Genomic DNA, 23,062 nt, shown 5'->3' with positions numbered 1-23,062 from the left:
TACTTCTTAACTATATTACCATTATAATTAAAGTAAATACTGTTCTTTAATTTTTTTTCTCCAGGGCTGGGACAAAATTTCAGGAACCTGCACTTACCTCATTAGAGCTCTGCCACAGAGCCAGATCCTACAGCCTATGTAGTATTTTCATGTATAATGATAGAATAATTTTAACTATTTTATATATTACAATGAAATGGTTAATTGACAATTATGTTACCTTATAGTTGGTGCTCTTTAAAATGTCAGCTTCACAAGAGCGCTCACAATCAAGATAACTGCAAATGGTCTGTTTCATTATATTACTTTCAGTTCTTTTGATAAAATTATTGAGAACATCCTAGAATTTAAAAATACATATACTTGTGAACTATCTACTATAAATTAAGCCAGAAACATATCCATAATTTACCCTAAGTAACATATCTACAGATCCCATTTTAAATTATTTTGTGTATACATACATACATACATACATACACATATATACATGTGTGCATGTAGGTATATATAACAGTAACAAAACTTGTTTACCCATTCCAATGTAAATAAATAGAAAAAACCCTAAACTAGAAAAAATGGATATCTCACAGAAAGAAAGTAGACAAGCGTATGTTTGAAGCTAAATTTCTCTTCCATACTCTAATCCATAGCATGTTCTATCAAGAACCATATACATACATATCTCAGAACTGGAGCCAAGCAAGATATAATGACAACAGAACCACTACAATGGTGCAATATGACAACTAATGACACAGTGGGCAGAAGTGTGATACAGAACTATTTCTCCAATGCCAAGTTATAGCACAGAATAAATTTTCTCATTTTAAACTAATTAAATGCAAGCAGATTACATTATCTTCACTGAGTTAGACAAGGGCCTTAATATCCTTTAGAGAGAAAATGCTGTATCAAATAATACTTATTTGTGGTAATATACTATGAGTATATATGATATGAAAAGTAACCCTTTACAGGTTATTTAATGAGCAGCAGCAATATATATAAAGATAAATTTTACAAAAATATGACAGAAGATATAGCAAAAATAACAACAACAAAATCCCCAAAATTAACAACAAACAAAAACACTCATAAAAGCAGTAATGTTAGTGAATTAGTCCAATGGGCAAAGAATAGGAATGAGTATCTAAGCAATAAAAAATTGAGAATTTATCCTGAACAACTCTTAGACAGAAAATGGAAAAAGTCAAATAGGTTACATGTAAAAGGTTAAAAATCAGACTCATATCATATTTCTTTAAAATAAGATTAAAGGATAGAAAATAAGAGTGGAAACAATTTAATGTGTTAAGCTGTTTGGCCTATATGTATGTCTGTACACCATGGAGACCAGAAATGCGCACTGCATCCCGAGACTGGAGTTACAGATGGTTGTAAACCACTGTTGGGTCTGGGAATTAAATCTTGGTCTTCTGGAATAGCCAGTGTTCTTAACCACTGAGCCATCTCTCCAGGCACCAGTAGAAATTTTTAATGACTGATAATTAATTTGAACATACAATTATATTCCTAGACAAGGAATATATAATGTTTATAAAAACTTTTTTTTTTGTTTTTCGAGACAGAGTTTCTCTGTGTAGTTTTGGTGCCTGTCCTAGATCTCGCTCTGTAGACCAGGCTGGCTTTTAACTCACAGAGATCTGCCTGCCTCTGCCTCCCTAGTGCTGGGATTAAAGGCATGCGCCACCACTACCTGGCAAAAATGTATTATTTTGAGAATTAAAAGATCTCAAAAAATTTACCTTCCTATCAAGCACTTAAGCTAGTATTGGAGTTACACCAAGCAAACAAGGAAGAAAGCCTAGAGTGGGTAAAACTTCAGTTCTGAGACACATAATTTTATACAGAGGGGAGAAAGATAAAAGCCATCCCCAGGGTGAGGCCAATTGAATAAGAACCAGTAAGATGGGAGAAGTATGTGCATGTGTGTACATGAGAGCACGTACATATTTAAAGGAGATGCTATCTCCATAAGAGAGCTCTCTAGTACCACATCTGTTATACTGGAATGGTAAGACAATACCTAAAAAAATTTGAATACAGCAGGGCAGTGGTGGCACACATGGAAGGCAGAGGCAGGAGGATCTCTGTGAGTTAGAGGACGGACAGCCTGAGTTACAGAGTGAGTTCCAGGAAAGGTGCCAAAGCCACACAGAGAAAACCTGTCCCCCAAAACAAAACAAAACAATTTTAAATACTAGCATGGTTTTTGAGAAAGGGGGGAAAAAGCCTGTCTAGAGACAAGAAATTACAGTTGCAGACAATGAAGCAAAAACTCAATTTTTAAGTCTTTAATCTTAATATTTTCAATATAATTGTCTCTACAAACTTCTTTGTATGAAATAAAATTTTACTAAAAATTTGTATAGTCAGGAAAATATTTAAAAGGAGGAAAACAGTAAAAACATCAAAAAAACAATTAGAGACTGCTTCATATGGGAACAAATTTGAAAGCTTTTAAAATATACAAAATTATTATTTAGTAAGTTAGTTAAAGTCTTATTCATCTTGACAGTAGAAAAACAGCAACCAGTAGAGTCTATTTATTACTCAGAAAGGTATATTAAAATACTTTATTATGATTGGAAGTTTATAAAAAGTTGTCCTTTCAGTTTTGACAATTGATACTGATTTTGAACTTCTATGCAATATGCCTCTTTATTTTCAGGGATGCTATTAGTCTTACAGGCAACTAAAATCTAATTAGTCAGAAAGGTTTAAAGTAAAGTTATGTATAAGATTTGCTCTTGAAACATCTACCAAGAGAAACATGTAGCTACTTTTGCTTTAAACAAAGCAACTCAATGGCTTTGCATAAAACTGCCAGAAAAGTAGGCAATATTCAGGTTTGGGGAAATGGAAGCGTTCACATTTTATAATGAATATACACTAAGAGGAAGTATAAAAACATCTACCAACAACTTTATAATCAATGAGCAGTGGCTTCATGATTCTACCATATAAATGTTATTCTAATAAAATGATATGGAAATATACAAAGATCATTTAATATAAGAATGAAAAACTGAAAAGTTTTAGTTTGGACTATGTATTTGGTAATAGATGACTAAGTAAATTAAAGCAGGATACTAGTAGACACAAAGCAAAAGTTGGTGTACTTATCAATTTTAATAAACATACAGGAAATTATTAGCGTGTATGCACGTGTGTGTAGAAAGGCAAAAAAAGGAACAAGAATAAGTTCTCCATTTGAATAAAAAGGAGTAAACTTTTTCTTTTTAGATAAGGGGGGTTCAGTATTTTGTAAATTAAATTAAAAACAAAATAATAGCAAATGTAATTACAAAAAAAACAAACAAAAATAACTTAATTATTACACACGGGTTTTTAAAAGACAAGTATTAAGCTAGTTCAGCTACTGGTCTACTTATCAACTGAAAATGACGACAGTGATTCTTCTTTTTCTTTAATTGTGCTCACATTCTGCACCAGGCAATAAAATTAAGGTTATTTCTTACACAAAAAGCTAATTGTCAATAAAAGAATGTACTCTACAGAATATTAATATTTGATTTTAAAGTTACTTGTGAAAGACAATTCTGAATAGTCACAGGTAGCAAACTATTTTTAATAATTTCTTACTTTGAAAGTTGTAGGTAAATCTTCATCATCTGTAGGATCTACGTCAAACCAATTATCATCCGTATCTCCCATTTCTTGTAAGCTTTTGTGAAATTCTAGTAGTCCTCCATTATATCTGTAAGGCAGTTTAAAGGAAAGGTTAGTTTGAACTACACTCAGGTACTATATAGTTTATAAAAGTGGGAACCAGAAACCCAAAGGTGGTGATAACCTCTGGCATGCTGTAGAAATACAAATACTAGGACTCTCACCTGTGGCAGACTGGGATGAAATACAGGTAGGAGGGGATGCACTAGGTTATGTAGTAGCTCAAGCTTGAACAGTATGGGGGCCATGGTAATTAAAGGGGTTGTAGAGTTGGTTGGCTTTTGTTAACTGTCTTGGAGGCCTTGAAGAAAGAGAATGACAGGTATAGGTCAGCCAACTATTAATTTAGCATGCACTTTGAAAGCCAGAAGGCCTCTAAGGCAGCATTTAAATTGATTCTTATTTCCTATACTCAATTTGTGCTGAAAATAAGGGCCAATAAGAGGATAAACTATAAATGAAAATAAATGTACAGCCTTGACAGGCTATTATCAACTCAGGACACTCTGTAAAAGTTAGAAGAATACTACGCTATGATAAATTTAAAGAAGTCTAACAGCATATTATGACAAACTTGAGGCCAGAATTTTATAATAAAAAGTAAAACTACTACAATAGGACCTCAGGCCCAGCCTCAATGGGACTATTATGCTAAAATCAGGGCTTCGATAATGAATAAGTAGACCCAGATATCCGAAATGAGGGTATGAGTATGAATGTGCTCAGAAACTGCAAGTGTCTAAATTCTGACCAATTTGACTAGAAAGGATCTCTTCTTCCTTCCTAGAGGACACCTGCCTCCCTTTGGAGATCATGAAAAAATATCATCAGAGATGCACATTGCAAGAGAAGATGACCATCTTCTTTAGATCTTTCTCTCTCCACTCACTGCCCTTGGACCAGGACGGCTAGGGTCAGACATAATGGCCCAAGATGGAAAATAGTCTAATAAGTCCAGGAAGAAGAAAACATATATATTCACCTATAAATTGCATATGACTGATATGAAAGAAGAAACATGGAAGTAGATTCTAAGAATGTGAAACCAAGGGGAAAATACAAGCCTAAATGAGGAAGTGGATAATGACACAGGACATTTCACACAGAAGTCAAGATTTGGTATTCTTGCAGGGACATCTGAAGCCAATCCTGACATGCCTCCAGAAATTTGATACAATATGGCCAATGGTAAAGGATGTACAAAGGCTAGAAATTTCTTGGCATAGTATTAACAGAATCAGGAGGTTCTAAGGGTTATAATGGTACTGCTCTGTAAGAACACAGAACCTACCACTTGTTGACAGTGAAGAATGCCCTAAGTGAATTTGGTCATGTTCCTGTCAAAGATCCCATAGCCACAGGCTCATAAGGATGGCAAAGACTTCCTTGGAGGACAAGTGTGAATGCTAACAAGTGTGTGCAGAAAATGTACAATACAGTTTTCTCCCTCTGGATATTTATGGCCTAATGCCTGTTCTACTATAAAGACTGCTCCTACTGACATTAGCTAAATCTGTCTCCTTGTTCCAGCTGTATAAAAGCCCTGTCATTGATTATCTAAATGTAGTAACTCTGCCTCCTTGTTCAGCTATATGTAGTAACTCTGCCTCTCTGTTCAACTCTATATACTAAACATGCTGAGCTTGCAGGGCTTTGTGGTTTCTCCAGCCAGGAGCCCAGACTACCTGATTCCAGTTTTGGTCCATGTATCTACCTGTGTTTGTCTTTTTTTTTTTTTAATTCCCCCGCTGCCCAGTCAGGTCTGTTCCTGGAGTTGTACTGAACAAAGCAATCACAATGTTCCTCCTGGTAGAGGCACTGACTAATGTACTAAGAAATATAAAGGGCACCAATAACTCTGATAAGCTCAATGATGCCCTCTATAATCCAGGGAAGAATGCATAGTTGTGGTCCTTCTACTTGTTAGCTTTCAAGATCTACTATTTCAGTTATTCTATAACATTTTTTTGTTTATTTCTATTTTATTCCAATATTAGTCATATAGAATATTATAATTTTGATAAGTTGATTTGTTTAATCAATGTGTCAATACTACAAAGTCTCTGTAACCTACCATTTTCAAAGACAAAATGCACTTGTTCGAGACACTGTTGAAATATAGAAAAACAACTTAAAAATGAAAAGTAATGATTCTGCTACTTAAAGGGATTTTAGTGTCAATGATGTAGAGAATAGATCCTCTTCAACTACAATCAAAACAGAGAAGAAAAAGTAGTTTCCTTTCTGAGGGAAGGTCACAGTACACATCTTTGCGTTGATCTATGTTGACTATCAGAGAATCATCTTTCCATTTTGATCTTTACATTCTCCAAAGCATCATACGGACCCTGGTACACTGGTGATGTCATTTCTAGCCAGACTCAGTGAACAGGAAGTGGGAAGACTCTGACTCCCGACCAGAAGAGTCATGCCAGAGGATAGGAACAAAATCCAAACTAGAATAAACTACCATCTACATGGTAGTTTTAGTCCTGCAATGATTCTTCCCAGCAGCAATCCCTTTCCTAGTCATCCCTTATATCATAGCCAACAATTATATCCTTAGACTTTTGTTGATTTTCTAGACCATTTTGGAGCACCCATAAGGACTTGGATTATTCACTGTATTTTCCTCCACAGCTAAAATGTTCCATTTTTTCATTACTGGGTGTTTTGAATGATCATTTGATTAAAACCTACAACTTTCACAATACTTTTAGTTCTATGTCATGTTTTATATAGTACTGTATCCCTAGGATCCAACAGAATCCTTGGACTATGATAGATGCTTAAGATAAATTAAATAAATGATTGATGCTACAAAAGCTATGAATATCCATAAAGGACGTAAACAAAAATTTGCATAGATTTCTCTGTATAATTTCACTTTCCTAAAATATGTAATATTTAGTATTCTCAAAGCTCAATACTTGGAACTTTCAACTTGCTTGTTTTCATTTGTTTGTTTTTAGTTGTTAGGAAAGAGTCTCACGCTATAGCCTAGGCTGACCTGGAACTTATGATCCTACTACTTCTGCCTCCTTATTGAAGGGAGTATAGGTATGTGTAACCACGTCCAAATTCCTTCCAATTCTGTATCAGGTCACTTATACTTAAAAAACTCAGTAGTGAGAATGTCAGTAACTACAATCATCATTTATCATGCACTGTAGTAATTTTTTTTACACTAGGCACTGTTATTCACCCCATAAAATTTTTATGATATAGCTGTTAATCTTTGTTCCATTTTAGATATCAAAAAAATCAGACTTAGCAAAATTAAGTTTCTTAGGGTAAGTGGTAGAAAAAATGTATTTGAATCCAGGTTGTCAGATTCTAAAGCCTATATTACTAATGTTGATGATGGGCTGCCTCACACTGCCATGGCTTGTTAAGTTCCAGTGTAAATATTTCCAAGTGCATGGAATTAACTACCAGAAATTAGAAAGAAAAAAAAAGAACACTCTGAGACCATAAATTTTATGATCAGGTATACAGTAGAAATTTTATTTCCATTTCACAATAACAAAAGACAACAGTGAATATGTACCTATAAATAAAATGCTTACCTCTTCTGAGCACATCGAAGTAAACCACGTCCAAAATAAACTAACGTCATAAAGTTTTCACAAATTTCATGTTCTTGGATCATCATCTTCATCACTAGAAATTTATTTTCAGCTTCTGTGCAGTCCTGTAGTGACACAACAGTGGTTGGCTGTGTGAAAAATGCCTTTTAACTTTACAATAGATATTTATTCTGCAATTAGAAAATTTAGAACACATTTAAGAAAGGATAATTTGGGCTAGAGAGATGGCTCAGAGGTTAAGAAGAAAATAATGATCCCAATCATCTGATTATGTATTACTATTTGTAATCTTCATATCTCTGAAAATGATTATGGGTACTAAGCATTTAACATAGTTCACAAACACAAAAGCTTTAACTCTACATTTTTAATCATTTCAAAGAGAAATTGTAACAATTTTTGGATACAAAATGACAAAAAATTGTCAGCCAAACAGAAGCATGTCTAACAGCTACTAGAATATAATTAGTTGTTTGTTTGTTTAAATTCTAATCACAGCATAATCTTCTGAGCTTTTTAAAATGGGAATGGATGACTACCTGACAATAAGTATAATTTTTTCTAAGGAGTGAAACAAAGTATATACTTGTAACTTAAGATGTGTGATAAAACTTAGTAAAGAGCAAGGGCTGGAAAAAAGGAAAGTAAAAGGCTATCAAAGCTGCAAAAAAGTAAGAAAAATAAAAATGAAAAAAAGGAAGATTTCTAGTTAATTCCTATTCATTTGGTTCAGCTTAATTTGACAAAATAAAAAATTGAGATAAAACTCATTTCACAAGAATAAGATTATGAGACAGAAAAGTTACAGAATGCCTTCAATTTCAAAGTTTATTTTTAAAATCACCACTTTCAATTGCTACAATGAAACTAAGGAGTATAAAAAGATTTATAATTTAAGATTTATAAATAATACATGCTACATACCTCTTTCTTTCCTCTTTCACTGAGCGCTACTCCATACAAAAATAGTAATGTCAAGTAATAACCAATATTAACTTGCTGTACCTACAAAAAAATATGCTAATTGGTTATTTACATCTTGTTACTTTTCAGTTTAACAAACTAATTAGAAGTCCTTGATCTATTTAATAATTACTAAAAATAGTGCAAATTTTCATTTAATTACCCATCATTTGCTAATAACTATAGAGAAGCATGTTGTTTTCATTTGATACGATTATCCTCAAAAATTTGATTAAAGATAAAAGTAAATTCAATCAAAACTTTGTACATGTAGCTTTTTAAAAAATGCTTTCTCGCCGGGCCGTGGTGGCGCACGCCTTTAATCCCAGCACTCGGGAGGCAGAGGCAGGCGGATCTCTGTGAGTTCGAGGCCAGCCTGGGCTACCAAGTGAGTTCCAGGAAAAGCGCAAAGCTACACAGAGAAACCCTGTCTCGAAAAAACAAAAACAAAAACAAAAAAACAAACAAAAAAAAAAAAAAAATGCTTTCTCTTTTTAATTATGTAACTGTTGCCTTGCTTGCGGACCTTGACCTTGATATCCTCTCTATGCTAATTCCCTGCCAGGTTCCACCCTCCTGAAGTTAAATAGGAATGCTAAAGGGAAGTTCCTTGTCTGTGTATCCTGAATAATGGGCATTAACAGCTTAGATGCAAGATTGTAAAACATCAGTAGTGAACTTCTGCCCTCTGGGGTTCTCCCATTGTGCTGTAAGCCTGTATCTAAGACCTCCTCCCTCCTTCAATAAATGACATTCGGCATTTAAAATTAAAATATATATATATATATATATATATATATTATATATATACATATATACATACTGTAAATGTAATCTACGAATACCAAAATGTGATTAATATCATGAGTGTAATTAATGAGTATCATGAGTATAATTTAAAAAATAAAAAAAATGCTTTCTCTTTTTAATTATGTAACATTCTAGTTATCAAAAACCCCTACAAGACACTATAGGCTAACAAATAAAAAACCTAGTGTCAGGAATCAGTTATCTCTATTCATGTTGTTGGCCAATGAGTTCCTGTGGACCCCCATACATTATAGGCTATTGCCATTGCTATTAGTTATCTCCAGAACTTTATGGTACTGTTGAAGACATCATGTACTTGAGTAACAGAGAAGGAAGATATCAAGCTGGTACTGACCTAGAACCTTCTTTCATAGTTCTGGAAGGTGTTATGCACATAACTGGAGGAGAAAAGTAATTATTAATGCTTCCTAGCTGTGAATTCTATGAATTACAATAATGTCTGACATGGCAAGACATACCTAATGGTGCAATGGTGGCACGAACATCTTGTGAGTCACCAACAACTCTCCCATTGAATTTAAGTCCTGCTCTACAAGATAAAACCATCTCTGGCACCAGAGGCCAAGATCTTGTGGACTAGATAGATCACAGGCCCTAGTACTGTTCACTCTGAAAGGGACATAGTATTAAAATGACTTCTAATGAACTATCATTATAACCATAAATTAATGCATCTCTGAACCTACATCAAAGAAACTTCTATTTGCAGTAGACACTGATTAGCATGAAGATCTACAATTGGCCAAAGTGCAAAGAATAAGAGACCGTGGAAAGCTAAGCCCTAAATGGGACATCTGTATTACACCCCCTTCTCCCAAGATTCAAGGATCATTGTGATCAAAACAGAAAGACAGAAGTAGTAGATGAATAAAAGAAAATAGTGTCCTGCTGAGACAACAGAGTAGCATAACAGCAGAAGACGCTAACGAGTAGGGAAAAAGAGGGATTAGGTTTTTTTCTTTCTTCATATTGAAAAATGTGTAATATTTAATATATACAACAATATTTGAATTACACATAAACTGTAGAATGACTACATCAAGCTCATGTATGACTACATACATGAAGGGCATTACATAGTTATCATTATTGTGGTAAAAAATTATAATCTCAGAATTCTTAGGAATGCAGTACATTGCTAGTAACTATAATCATAACAAGGTGTAGTAGTTCTCTTAAACATTTTCCCTCACATCTAAATAAATTTTTGTGTAGTTTGACCAACATTTCTTCAACTCTTGCCCTCTACCCTACCTTCGTGTCAATCATCCTATTCTCTGTTTAACATTTTTGGACTCTTTATGTAGCTGCATTTCTGTGTCTGAATCATTTTCTGAAGTTCATGACTATAAACTAGAATAGTCCCAGTAGTTCAAGTGTCTTTTAATCTAAAAAAATACAGATAGGCACACACTGCTGTTCTCTCAATGAAAAATAACACCCAAGGCCATGATTTCAAACATTCGATACAAAACACTTACAGTACAACTAGTAGTTTGAATGTTTCTAAGTGCTGTTTCCAGTTGTGTTATCAAAAAATGTAATGTTAAAGCAGGAACAATTTCTTCTCCAGTCTGGCTATTAGCTGCAACTTCCCTCTGTGGAGAATAAGAGAGGTGAAGAAAAATGCATAACCTTTCCTTGTTGGAGACAAAGATTTTTTTTAAATTACCTTAGCAACATATACTATTCACATTGATGTTATTGCTAAATCAAAATAAACATTAAACTTCATAGTTTACTACTACAAACCTACATTCCTTTGAGGACTTTTCCATTTTTTGTTAACAAGTCCATAGTCAAGGGTGACATCAAAACCATTTCTACATATCAGATAGAGATTTTAAGACTCTTATTATACCATAGAGCTTTAAAAGTTGTATATGGCTGTACATCTGAACTAAAGAGATGTGATGCTTTTTACCTTCAAAGTCTGGAAGAAGTCTTCTTGTATGAACTTTTCAACGTTAGGGACCACACCTTTGGGTAGAACATCAATGGCATTTAATAGCTTCTTCACTTCTAATAGTATGTTTACAGGGTCAAGATCAGTAGGTATATTTGTTTTCTCTTTGTCCTACAAGACATTTAATTTATTAAAATATACATAATACAATTTCATTTATTCTAGTGATAAAATCACCAAAAATATTAAAAGATGGGCAAAGTTTTTTCTATATAGGTAAGTAACAACCATAAAATATAAGAGTAAGACCATCTCTGCTCCCAAAATACACATATGATGCAGACTATTCTATACAGTAGAAAAACAATTGTTTTTTAAGTGATACGATTGATCTTTCATGGATTTTAAATGAACTAAGCTTCAAGATTTTAAATTAAAAACAAAAATAGAAAGACTTATTTCAACTCAGTCAGAACTGAGCAATTATTAATAACCTTATTTACAGATTTAAACTAGCTACGATTAATGGTTCCCTGATAACTAAACCGTCAACCCTGAGAGACTATCTTTTGAAAGACAAAGATACAAAGCCAACAGATGGCAGCCCTCCCTCACAAGACAAACTCTGAGAACATGGTGTTGTGGTTAGTTTCTAAAAATCAGAATAGCTTATTACAGACCTAGAAAGAACTTGAGTTACTGAAAATGCTCAAGCATGGGATGTTTAATTCTTGGATCCCTAATAGAACAATAATTAGAAAAGCAATTAAGAATCAATAAAACCTACTGAGGCACTGTCTATATATACTCTATCCTCTAGGGCTGTCTCACATTTGTTCTTCCATCCCTAGCCATTTTGAAGAACTGATACACCTTTGAAGAACTGATACACCTTATATTTTACAGTTCTTCATGTATGACAATTACAACCAAAGTCTTTTAAAAAGAATTGTCAAATGTTTTTGAAAAATACACAAATACCTGTTACAGAATCTGTTGGCTTGAAATTTTCAAAGTTTTTTAAAAGCCCACAAAATAGCTTTTAAAATCTTACAAGGAGTGACTATTGCCTATAGTATAACTATGCTAAATTAAAGATCAATTCTAAAGTCAGAAGTTACTAAAGAATCTGACATGATTAACAAATTTACACAGACATAATGATGACATGAATAAATACTTAAGGAAATGTCATGGATGTTACATATTTATCTTGTATCTTAATTTTAACATTTAAAATTTTTTTGTCAAAATATTTTATGTCTGATTCATGTTAAAAAAGTTTAACATCTAACCAAATTGAGGTGGAAGTGTGTGGTGTCTCATTTGGAATGAGAATGGCTCCCAAGGCTCATTCATGTACTTGAATATTCCCGTTGGTGGAACTGTTTAAAAGGATTACGAGGATGTTGGAGATGAAGTGCAGTACACTGCTACCTGGTTGTGCCACAAAATGTAAGCTCTCAGCTACTGCTCTGGTGCCATGCCTGCCAGCCTGCCATGTTCCCTGCATAATGGTCATAGACTGGCTTAGGAAATTTCGGCCCTCATTAAATGGTTTCTTCTTTTATTTGCCTGGGTTACAATGACTTATCACAAAGATAAGAAAGTAGCTAAGACAAAGTGTCCACCTTTTCTTAATTTCATAGTCCTAACTTTGATTTAGAAATGCCTTTTCTGGGTGTCGATCTTCAGGTCTCAGGTATCAGGCAGGGAGGATCTAACGGGCAGAGGAGACTGGACCAAGCACATGGCCTCTCAGTGGCAGGGCATGACGGCCTCCATGCGCAGACGATCACTCCTAAAGGAGGAACATCTAGAGAAGGCGGTGACCCGGTCTGCTGAGGGCCATCTAGAGACGGGTCCCCTGGGCTCCCTGTGCAGACAGTTCCAAAGGAGGCTGCCACTGAGAGCCGTCAACCTCAACCTCGGGACTGGCCCCTCCTGGAAACGCTGGAAACCCCAGAGCCAGAGCAGCAGCATCTTAAGGCTTCAGTTCGCTCAGCCAAAAGCGCCCAGAGAATCCAGGAGTCTTGCCAAAGTGGCACCAGGTGGCTGATGGGAAAACAGGTGAAAGTGAGGAAAAAACGAGGAGTCCAGAAGGACAGAGGGTCCTCACCACCCAGTCTGAGCCAGAAGAACACTCAGCTGTACAGGGCCAATCGGGGATGCCAGAGTCGGAAGACATCCGCGCCTCTCTGGCCAGATGGGTCTACATGCCCATCGACATCAGCGGCTAAGGAGGGAGGCTGCCTCCGGAGCCCCTGTTCCTCCACAGAACCTCTCTGCTCTCCCAGTGAGTCTGACAGTGACCTAGAGCCTGTGGGGACTGGGATCCAGCATTTCCAGAAGCTGTCACACAAACTAGACAAAGCCATCAAGGCAAGAGAGTGGTGACATGACTGTTTCCCTTATTCGTGAATGAGGACAGCAGGCATCCTACAGGAAACAGGCCCTGTCCAGCCACCAAGCCATCAGGATGTCCGTGCCACCCACCCCATGAACTTCCGGAGGAGGCACTGGGCTCATCAGCATCCCCAGGCCACTGCTAACAAGGACTTGACTAACAGGGGATCCAGAAGCCTTCTATTTTAGCCATATCTGGGCCCATTGGTAACCACTGGCCACAGCCCAAAAGTGATTTAGGAAGACCTTGAAGAGGTGATGGGAACTGCCCATGCTCTCTAGGAGGACTCATACAGCACCCTGTTCTCCAGCCTCACAGAGGCCCATCCGTAATAGGAATGTACCTGAAGATGCTAGACAGTTCCGAACCTTGTAACTAGGAACAAGGCCCTGCAGGAGTCATCCCATGAAACCACCTCCTTTATTCCCAGTGCAGAGATTCTTGGGGACCACTTTTACCCCTGATCCCACAGGGCCCCATAGGAAGAGAGGAGATATTTGTAGACTGCAAGCCTGAGCTCTTGGGGCCTACTTATCAGCTCAGTGTGGGGAACTGGGGTGTGCAGGAAGGGGAACACTGTTCAAGACCAGTTTCTGCTCTTTGTAAATTATTTAGGAAACCTACTATGTCATTTTATTAGAAAGATACCAGTGTGTCAGTTTCTAGATCACATTGCTTTTTCATAATTAAAAACTCGCTTTTGACACTTGAAAAAAAAAATGCCTTTTCTGAATCTAATAGCCTTGGTTCCTGCTTTTGCTCAAATGTATAACCTGTGTATACTGGAATGTATTATAACTATTCTGAAATATTTTCTAGTGATAATCTCATGCTATTATGATTACTTTTCTTTCCTAATGTGTTACTATAAAACCTTCCAAATTTTATTAGAATGTGAACATCAATCGTTAAGGAAAATTGATGGGAAAAAAAACTACATGAGAAATAAAATGCTGGGCTCATAACCAAAAAGAAAGGAAAATGCATAGTTTCCCTTTATGTATATATGAGTACTGTGTGTGTGCCTGATGTCCATAGAGGCAAGAATTGGGCATGAGATCTTTAGAAATGAAATTACAGACAGTTGTGAATTTCCATATGGGTGCTGAAAACTGGATCTATGCTCTTGCAAGAACATCAAATGTTCATAACCTTTAAGCCATCTCTCTGGTCCCTCATCTCAATAAAAGTTTTAAGTTAACATATAACTCATGATTATTATCTTCCACTTATACTTAGAAGTTCTAGCAGTAAAAACAATAAATTGAAAAGAATTGGTTTTAGAAATAAATCAATAAAACTTTTGATAAATAAATAAAATTCTGGATGTGGGTTTTCCTTCATACACACACACACACACACACACACACACACACACACACACACACATTCTTAGTTTGATTTTTTTTTTAATTTTCCTTTTCATAGGTAAATGAGGTTAGGAGGATATATAATGCTTACTTGGTATGGTTTCATCCATAGTATTGCAAAGAAAAAAAATTAACAAATGAAACCTGATGAGATGTTTTGGGGTAATGAAGTTCTATTTTCAACAGATTTCAACTCCTCATGAGGATTAGAATATCCTTGGCATACAGCAGCAATTATCCCAGAAAGACTTAATTATGAAAAATGTACTTTTTCAGAAAGTAACTTACTAAAAATTTTATAACTAGATGTTGCATCATAACTTCATATACAAATGAATCAACTCATTACCAATTTACTAAATGTTAATGAAAATTAATTTCCTCTTACCAGCTGACTGACTGGTGTCTCTACTCTATTCTCAGTTTCTTCCTTGGTTTGCTCCTCCACATCAGGATTTCCACTTTAAATTAAAAGAAAGAGAAGCATATTAAGAATATCTCCTCACAAAGATCATAAATTGTATCAGTAAAGAATCAAAGAATGGAGTCGTCTCAAAGTTTCAAAAGTATCACAAATGTCTATCAAAGACTGAAGTGGGAATAGGTACCATATCTCTTTGGAGGCTCAACTAAAGAAAAGCTATGGTAGAGAAACCAGCAAAGCAGTATAATCAACTCTTCACCCTTACCAGATGCACAACAGACAAAAATATGAGAGAAAACCTTATTAACAGAGCTGGGGGAGGGCTCAATGGGTAATATGCTTGCGCTGTAAGACTAAGGACCTAAGTTTGGATTCCTAGTACTCCAGTTAAAAGTCAGGCATTGCAGCACACTCTTTTTGTTGTTGTTTGCTTTGGCAGCACACTCTTATTACTCCAATGCCACTGCAGTAGGGGATGGGTAGAGGCGCCTGTCTAGCCAGAAGAGTAGAAAGAGGAACTGCAGGTACAGTGAGAGATGCTGCCCCCAAACAAAAGGACAGTGATGGAGGAAGACACCTGACAGTGACCTCTGCCTTTCACACATTTCTGCAAGGCTGAGTGTATGCCCACACATATATCCACTCCCCACAAGCTTCTAACATTGTATCAAGGTGAAAAACGTATCTGATAAGGATGATATTCTTTATGTGTGTGGGTATGTATGAAAATAAGAAAGGTTAGGAAGATATGTGTGTATATATATGTGTGTGTGTGTGTGTGTGTGTGTGTGTGTGTGTGTGTGTGTGTATACAGATATAGTATAAAGAAATGGACATATATATATTTATATACAAACAAAAACACCTATTTTGTTGTTTTTTTTAACTTTTCATTTCCAGTTCCTCTCCACCTACCTACCCACCCAACATTACATGCTTCTCTGTCTCAAAAACAAAATATACAAAAATCAAAACAAACAAAAAAGCATTAAGACAAAAAAAATTATCAAAACAAAAACTGCACACACACACACAAAAAACAATGGAGTCAGTTTTGTTTCAGGCAACTGCTCCTAGGCATGGAACCTGCCATGGAGAATACAAATACATTTTGAGACCAAGTTTTGCTATGCAGCCTAGGCTGGTGTGGGACCTTTAAACCTCCTGCCTAACCTTATAAACACTGAAATAAAAACAATATAATAAATCATATGCCATAATACCAAAAGTTTTAAAAATCTCATATACATAATTTTATTGTTTGTCTAACAGCTTCTGAACTTCTGAACTTCAAATTGTCCAGTTTTTCAAAACACATTAATTGAGGGAGACTATCATATCTAGAAATCATGAGTTGTTTTGGTAAGAAATAATCAGTCAGCTTTTACTTTTAATACTGACTCCAATATTAACATATGCAGTGTTATACAGTGATCTAAAAGATTTATAAAATTCTTTTGTAGTGTCACATAAACTATAATATAGGATCATATGTAAATTCTGTGCTCTTAATTGTGCAGAGTGCCACATAAAATAATGAGGGGAGAAACAATGATTTATATAGAATTATACTTTACAAAATATGACTTACTTTATATCTGACAATCATTTATCATTTATTATGTATAAGCTGATTTCATCTGGGGAAACTGAGATAAACTACAGAAACATTTTAAAATATGACTCTCAGTACACTTAGCATGTCATGGCTAAGACAAGCCTACTAGCTTTGCTAGTCTCATAATCTTCTACCAACCTCTTATTTTCTAGGAATGAATGCAGCAGTATTCCAAAACCTTTCAAGGCTTGAGGGAATGCAATATGTTCTCCAGTAAATACTAGATAACTACATTTCATGATCACTCACTCTTTAATTTAATAGTTACCACTCTCAGATGCATATTAAAGTCAACTATGACAGTCTGGAAATATCCAGATGCCCAAAACTGGCTGTGTTGTCTAGTCTTACATCAACTTGACACACACACTAGAGTTATCTGAATGGACGAAACCTTAACTGAGAAAATACATCCCTAAGACCTTAATTAGTTACTGATGGAGGAGGACCCTGACCATTGTGGGTGGTTCTATCCCTGGGATGGTGGTCCTAGATTCTATAAGAAAACAGGATGAGCAATCCAGGGGAAACAATCCAGTAAGCAGTACCCTTTCATGGTTTCTATATCAGGTCCTGCCTCCAGAATCCTTCCCTGTTTGAGTTCCTGTCCTGACTTCCTCAGTGATGAACAGTGCTGTGAAAGTGTAAGCTGAATAAACCCTTCCCTCCCCCATGGTCATGGTGTTTTGTCACAGCAATAGAAATCCTAAGACACTGGCTTAAGAACTTCTGATACAATATCATTAGCTGCTATATTTTCTCTAGCTTCCAGAGTAAAATTAAGTACATAACCCCAATTAGTCCTCATTCCTTCTTTACACACACACACACACACACACAAAAAACCTTATCAAGAAAATACAAATCTTCCAGAAGTACTTAGCATGTAAGTTCTTAAGTGCATTTTCTTTCCTGTTGTTGTATATGTGTGTAGTACTATGACTGAACTCAGAACCCAGAGTCAGCTAGGCAAGTGTTCTACTATTGAACTACGTCATCATCTTTCAGAGCCAAGCTAGATAAATTTCTTGGGCTCATCTCAAACTTGACAACCACTTTACTTAGATTTCTATTAGCTAAAATTAGAGGCATGTACAACCAACTTAGGCTCTTAAGCACATTTTTTGCTCTTTCCAATTCAAATGATGATCTATTCTCTCCTGTTTCTACAGTCATCAAATGTTTCTCATCTTTTAAAAATCAGTTCTAATGTCATTTTGTGAAAACTCAATGGCCAATTGGTATTTTTTTCTCCTAAACCTAGTCTATACAATAATAAATAATATTATATTTATGTACTTTGCCTCTAAATATACATTTTATATATGTTCCTACTACACCAGAAGCTCTACTTACAAAGCTTTTTTCTTAGGTATTGGTCTTTAAGTACCAAGGAATCAATAAATCGGTCTTCTATGTTATGCTTCTTACCTTGTATAAAGTGGGCATTAATAAAACACACAAAAAAAAACCCACTAAAATCAAAGACAACTCACACTCAGTCAATTAAAGTGCCTGTTAAAACAATATTTTGGAAAAAAAAAAAATGTCCCAAATGGGAGCTGGAGAGATGGATTGGTGGCATTAGTTGCTCATCCAGAGGATCCACTTTTAATTCCCAACATCTACATTATGGCTCCTATCTGTTAATTCTAGTCCCTGGGGCTCTGGATCTGATGCCCTCTTCTGGCTTCTTCACCATACCTCCCCCCCCACACACACACACACAGAACACACAAATACATGCAAGCAGAACAGCCACACACATAAAGAAATTTTTTTAAACTGATGTCTGTGTACCTTAAAAAATATGCCCCAAGTATGGAACACTGTTTATAGTCTTTTGTTCTTTAGCTAGAGATCTCTTCTGAAAACTGGACTTCACTCTGTCTACAATTCATTCCAATCAAAGATGTTAAATTGACTTGAAGTTTAAGTGACATTTAATTCAGAATGGTTTTTGAAGTTTATGGAGAAAAATCTTATGTTATAATATCTTTAGAATTAACAACTGCAGTTGGTTGTGTTAACCCATTCCTTACCTCACAAAAAATTCTTCTGTTAGAGAATCCATGTTACAAAATGTTCCTTTACAAGATTTATTCCAGTGCTTGCAAATTGACTTTTACTCCAGCCATTTAAAGCTGTAAGAAAAAAATAAGTTTTAGTAGAAAGATACAAAATCTTTCTTTCATCCCTGTATAGACTAGTAAATGGTTATATTTTAAATTTCTTGATGTTCCCATAAAAGAATATAATCACCACCTAGAATTTACATTTTTTTCTGAGCATAGGTATATTTTATCAGTCTATAATCATATTGAAATAGTTTTTGTAGCACTGAATGCTGTATCAAAACCATCTTTTACATTATTTTAATTTCCAATATTATTAAATAGTTGGTTCATTGTGTTTTGTTTTTCTAGTACTGGGAACTGTGCTTAGAACCTTGTGCACACTAGAGAAGCATTAAATCTACCTACCATTCAAGCTCTATCCTTACCCCTATTTGATATTTCATTATTTCTTTTATTTCTATTAGTTCTTTGAGAAATTTTTTTTTTTTTTTTTTTTTTTTTTTTTTTTTTTTTTTTTTTTTTGATATTTAGCATGTAATAAATTCTTTTATTATTAGTTGAAGGTGAAATTTTTATAGCATGCTTTGATCATATTCATGTCCCAACTATTCCCAGATCACTCTTATTTTTCTATGCATCCAACTTCAAGTATTTTTTTAAATCTCATTAAGACCAGTTTGTACTGCTCAAATATTAATGCATGTGCTACAAGATCACACTAAACTGCCCAGGCTGGCCTTGAACTCCCTACACAGTGTAGGCAGTACCTGAATTATAATGTTCCTGTGATTGAAGGCCTGCACCACTACACATTTCATTAGTGTTTTCTTAACCATTTTCTTATAGCATACAACTTGATTTCCCATTTTTTTTCATTATAAGCTATTCCACAAACTCCACTGACCTATTACCCTTTTATTATATTAATGGCATTTCTTTACAGTAAGTTCACAGTAGAATTGCTAGATCAAAAGATACAAAAGATTTATGTAGATACATAGATCTTTTGTATCTTTTGATCTAGCAATTCTCTGACACATACTGTCAAATGGCTTCCTATAGCAGCCTATCAGTTCCTGCTCAATTATAATACTAACAGTAGTGAACATTCTTTCTTTTCAATATAAAAATGCTATATAGCCACTTTCCTCCCCAAACCATATAACTGTACAGCGCCATAAAATACGTGAGATATAATATGCTCTTGCATATTCTCCAGCTCAAATACCAAAACACACACACACACAAAAAAAAAAAATGTATAGATGTACTTTTCTTCTCTTCCCGCCTTCTGAAAGACAGGGTCTCACTGTATAGTCCTAAAACTTACCACGTAGACCAGGTTGGCCTTGAACTCAGATTCTCCTGCCTCTGTCTCCAAAGTGCTGGGATTAAGGTCAAGTGCCACCACCACCCCGCTAAAATTGGTATAGGTAAAAAAGCCTTTTAGCATATGCAATTTCCACATCAAGAAAATATATGCCACAAGGTCCATCTATTAAGAAATCAGATGATACTTAAGAAACATTGTTTTTATGATGTTAAAGAGAACCAAAAGACTAGAACTCTTGCCTTAAAGTATGAGTATTTACCTATCAGTGAACTTAAAACAGGAAGTGGTAACCTATCCTGGTATAAGAGCCATAAGTTCTACAGAGAGCACTGCAAAGTAGGCATGTCCTATGGAAGTATGATACTCTCAATATTCTATACTGACGGTGACTGTTGAGTAACACATATAGATCAGAAAGGCAAGAATAATTCAACAACCTGACACTGCTCAAGGCACAAATGCAAAGATACATACACATGAGGGGAGAACATTCTGTAAATCTCCTCATCAGAAAGAGAGCTTACTAACACCTCTCCTCAACAAAACACTTCCATGTATCAGCTTGGAATCAATTAGTAATCAATATGTAATCATTAGTAATCAATATGTAGAATTAAGTTCTCTATGGTAAATTATTTTATCCTACAGTTTTACTAAGTAAGCAAAATCATAATTAGAGTCCCATTGAATGTGTATTACTGACAAAAGACACAAGCAACAGCTAATAATGAAAACAGGAAGAGGATAAGTAATCTTTCATACTGATCAGATCTGCATCTTATCTTAAATAAAAATAAAGCTGTGGGAATTTTGTGATTCTATGAATTATTTTCCAAAAAGAAAGTCAATAAAACATTATTTCGTTGGGTGGTGGTGGCACACGCCTTTAATCCCAGCACTCGGGAGGCAGAGCCAGGCGGATCTCTGTGAGTTTGAGGCCAGCCTGGTCTCCAAAGCAAGTTCCAGGAAAGGCGCAAAGCTACACAGAGAAACCCTGTCTCAAAAAAAAAAAAAAAAAAAAACAACAAAACAAAACAAAACAACAACAAAAAAAAACCCATTATTTCACAACTGTAACACAGACACACATTTGCCTTTTCTGGACATTCTGGATTCATTGAAGTTCAGACATGGAGACCTTATTCTCAGTAAGGTCTCCTTTAATTAAATTAAAATTTCCTGTGAAGATCACAGGAAAGGTTTATGTAAAAAGGAGGAAAATCTGGATAGAAGGTAGAAAGGAGAAGTCCTCTTTAAGATGTTCTGTATTACGATGAAAGGGGGTGAAAATTAATAAATCAAGACATTTATATACTGAATTAATAAAGGCTAGTAGCTTCTCTGCCTGTTTAAAATACAACCTGAGACAAAGCTGAATGAGGAAATTTCAGGAAAGCAGATTATCAATGCTATTACTCTCTAGCAGCAGCAAAGCAAGTATGTGTGGCCAGCAGCAACAATCCATTTTACAGCCTCAGCTGGGAAGGCCTAAGTGCCTGGTAACCAAATGGAAGCAGACGGAATCGTTATCAGTGTCCACCTACAATAAGCTAGAGGTTGCTGGAGATGCTGTGAATGTGTTGCTCTGATTGATTAATAAATAAAACGTTGATTGGGCAGTAGCCACGTAGGAAGTATAGTATAGGCGGGACAAGAAAAAGGAGAATTCTGGGAGCTAGGAGACTGAGTCAGGACACACTGCCAGCCACTGCCATGAGAAGTAAGATGTAAAGCATCGGTAAGCCACAAGCCATGTGGCAACTTATAAATTAATAGAAATGGGTTAATTTAAGATATAAGAACTAGATACCAAGATGCCTGCGACGGCCATACAGTTTATAATATAAGTCTCTGTGTGTTTACTTGGATCTGAGTGGCTGCAGGCCCAGGCGAGAATGGAGAAATCTCCAGCTACAAGAGGTACTCAGCTTTTTAAAAGAGGTCAGAAGGAACCTTTAAAGTCAAGATTTACATAGGAGAAAGGGTGAATTTAGTTTCCCCCAATGTATTCATTTCAGTAGACTTTCCCATCATAGGAGACAATTCACTGTCTTTACACCAAGACTGCTTTTTGGCAGAACTTATTAGGCTCCTACTTGACTGGAGGTCCACTGTCAATTTATTACACATCTCACCCATCAATGATTTTATTTGTAGGCTGTTTTTCACTGGCAGAAGAACAAACATTGTTATCTATACCAGTAAAACGCCTTTCTTACTGTTTCCTCTGAGTTCTCAGCTCTCATTTTTATTTACTGCTTTTACAGTAAACTCCTTTATTCATTTGTAAAAGTGATTTTGGTTCCCATTCTTTTTTTTTTTTTAAAAAATATGATTGGCCTTTATTTTCCATATATTTGCTATAACAACATTCTAATCTATTTTATTTTTTACATTTATTTATTTGTTTGTTTGTTTATTGGAGGGGGCATGCAACAACCTAAGAGTTGATCCCCTCCTTCCACCATGTGGGTCCCAGGAATCAAACCCAGGTCTTCAGGCTTGGTAGCAAGCACCTTTACCTGCTGAGCCATCTCCCTGACCCTGGTTCCCATTCTTAAGGCTGTGATTAGTCACATCAAAGTAGACATGACAGTTACTTATAAACATTTATATCATAGCACCTGTCAATTCCCCCAGACTATACATGGGCATATTTTTGCAAAAATCCACTCCCATGTTCATCTTGACTAAGTTAGCTGCCCAAGTTGTAGACTCTAATCTTAACAAGTTTCCATTTCAGAGGGTGTGCAAAGGCCCATAAATTCTCTACCCTTCCCAAGAATGCAGGTGGAAAACTTATCAGCATAGAGAACAATTTAAAA

The 23,062-nt window shown here is 35.5% G+C and overlaps 1 protein-coding gene and 1 pseudogene across 5 annotated transcripts in view; one reads left to right on the top strand and one right to left on the bottom strand.

Annotated features, from left to right (window-relative positions):
* The window catches only part of Dzip3 (DAZ interacting zinc finger protein 3), a 30,979-nt gene that overhangs the window by 1,201 nt on the left and 6,716 nt on the right, over positions 1-23,062 (bottom strand). For 4 of the 5 annotated variants that reach the window (XM_028867465.2, XM_037209726.1, XM_037209728.1 and 1 more), the window contains 8 exons: positions 18,869-18,970; positions 15,173-15,245; positions 11,026-11,178; positions 10,583-10,699; positions 8,232-8,312; positions 7,287-7,411; positions 3,631-3,745; positions 221-340 (listed from right to left, as the gene is read on the bottom strand). In XM_028867465.2, the coding sequence (XP_028723298.1) occupies positions 221-340; positions 3,631-3,745; positions 7,287-7,411; positions 8,232-8,312; positions 10,583-10,699; positions 11,026-11,178; positions 15,173-15,245; positions 18,869-18,900 (816 nt within the window). In that variant the 5' untranslated portion in view covers positions 18,901-18,970. Of the gene's footprint in view, positions 1-220; positions 341-3,630; positions 3,746-7,286; positions 7,412-8,231; positions 8,313-10,582; positions 10,700-11,025; positions 11,179-15,172; positions 15,246-18,868; positions 18,971-20,234; positions 21,135-23,062 lie in introns of those variants that run through there. The other variant, XM_028867464.2, reaches the window with a different exon arrangement.
* Positions 12,720-13,788, top strand: LOC114691905 (annotated as a pseudogene).

Source organism: Peromyscus leucopus, chromosome 12, assembly GCF_004664715.2.
Source record: "Peromyscus leucopus breed LL Stock chromosome 12, UCI_PerLeu_2.1, whole genome shotgun sequence".
NCBI lineage: Eukaryota > Metazoa > Chordata > Mammalia > Rodentia > Cricetidae > Peromyscus > Peromyscus leucopus.
The sequence above is the reverse complement of the archived record's forward strand: the minus strand, read 5'-3'. Positions and strand labels throughout refer to the sequence as shown.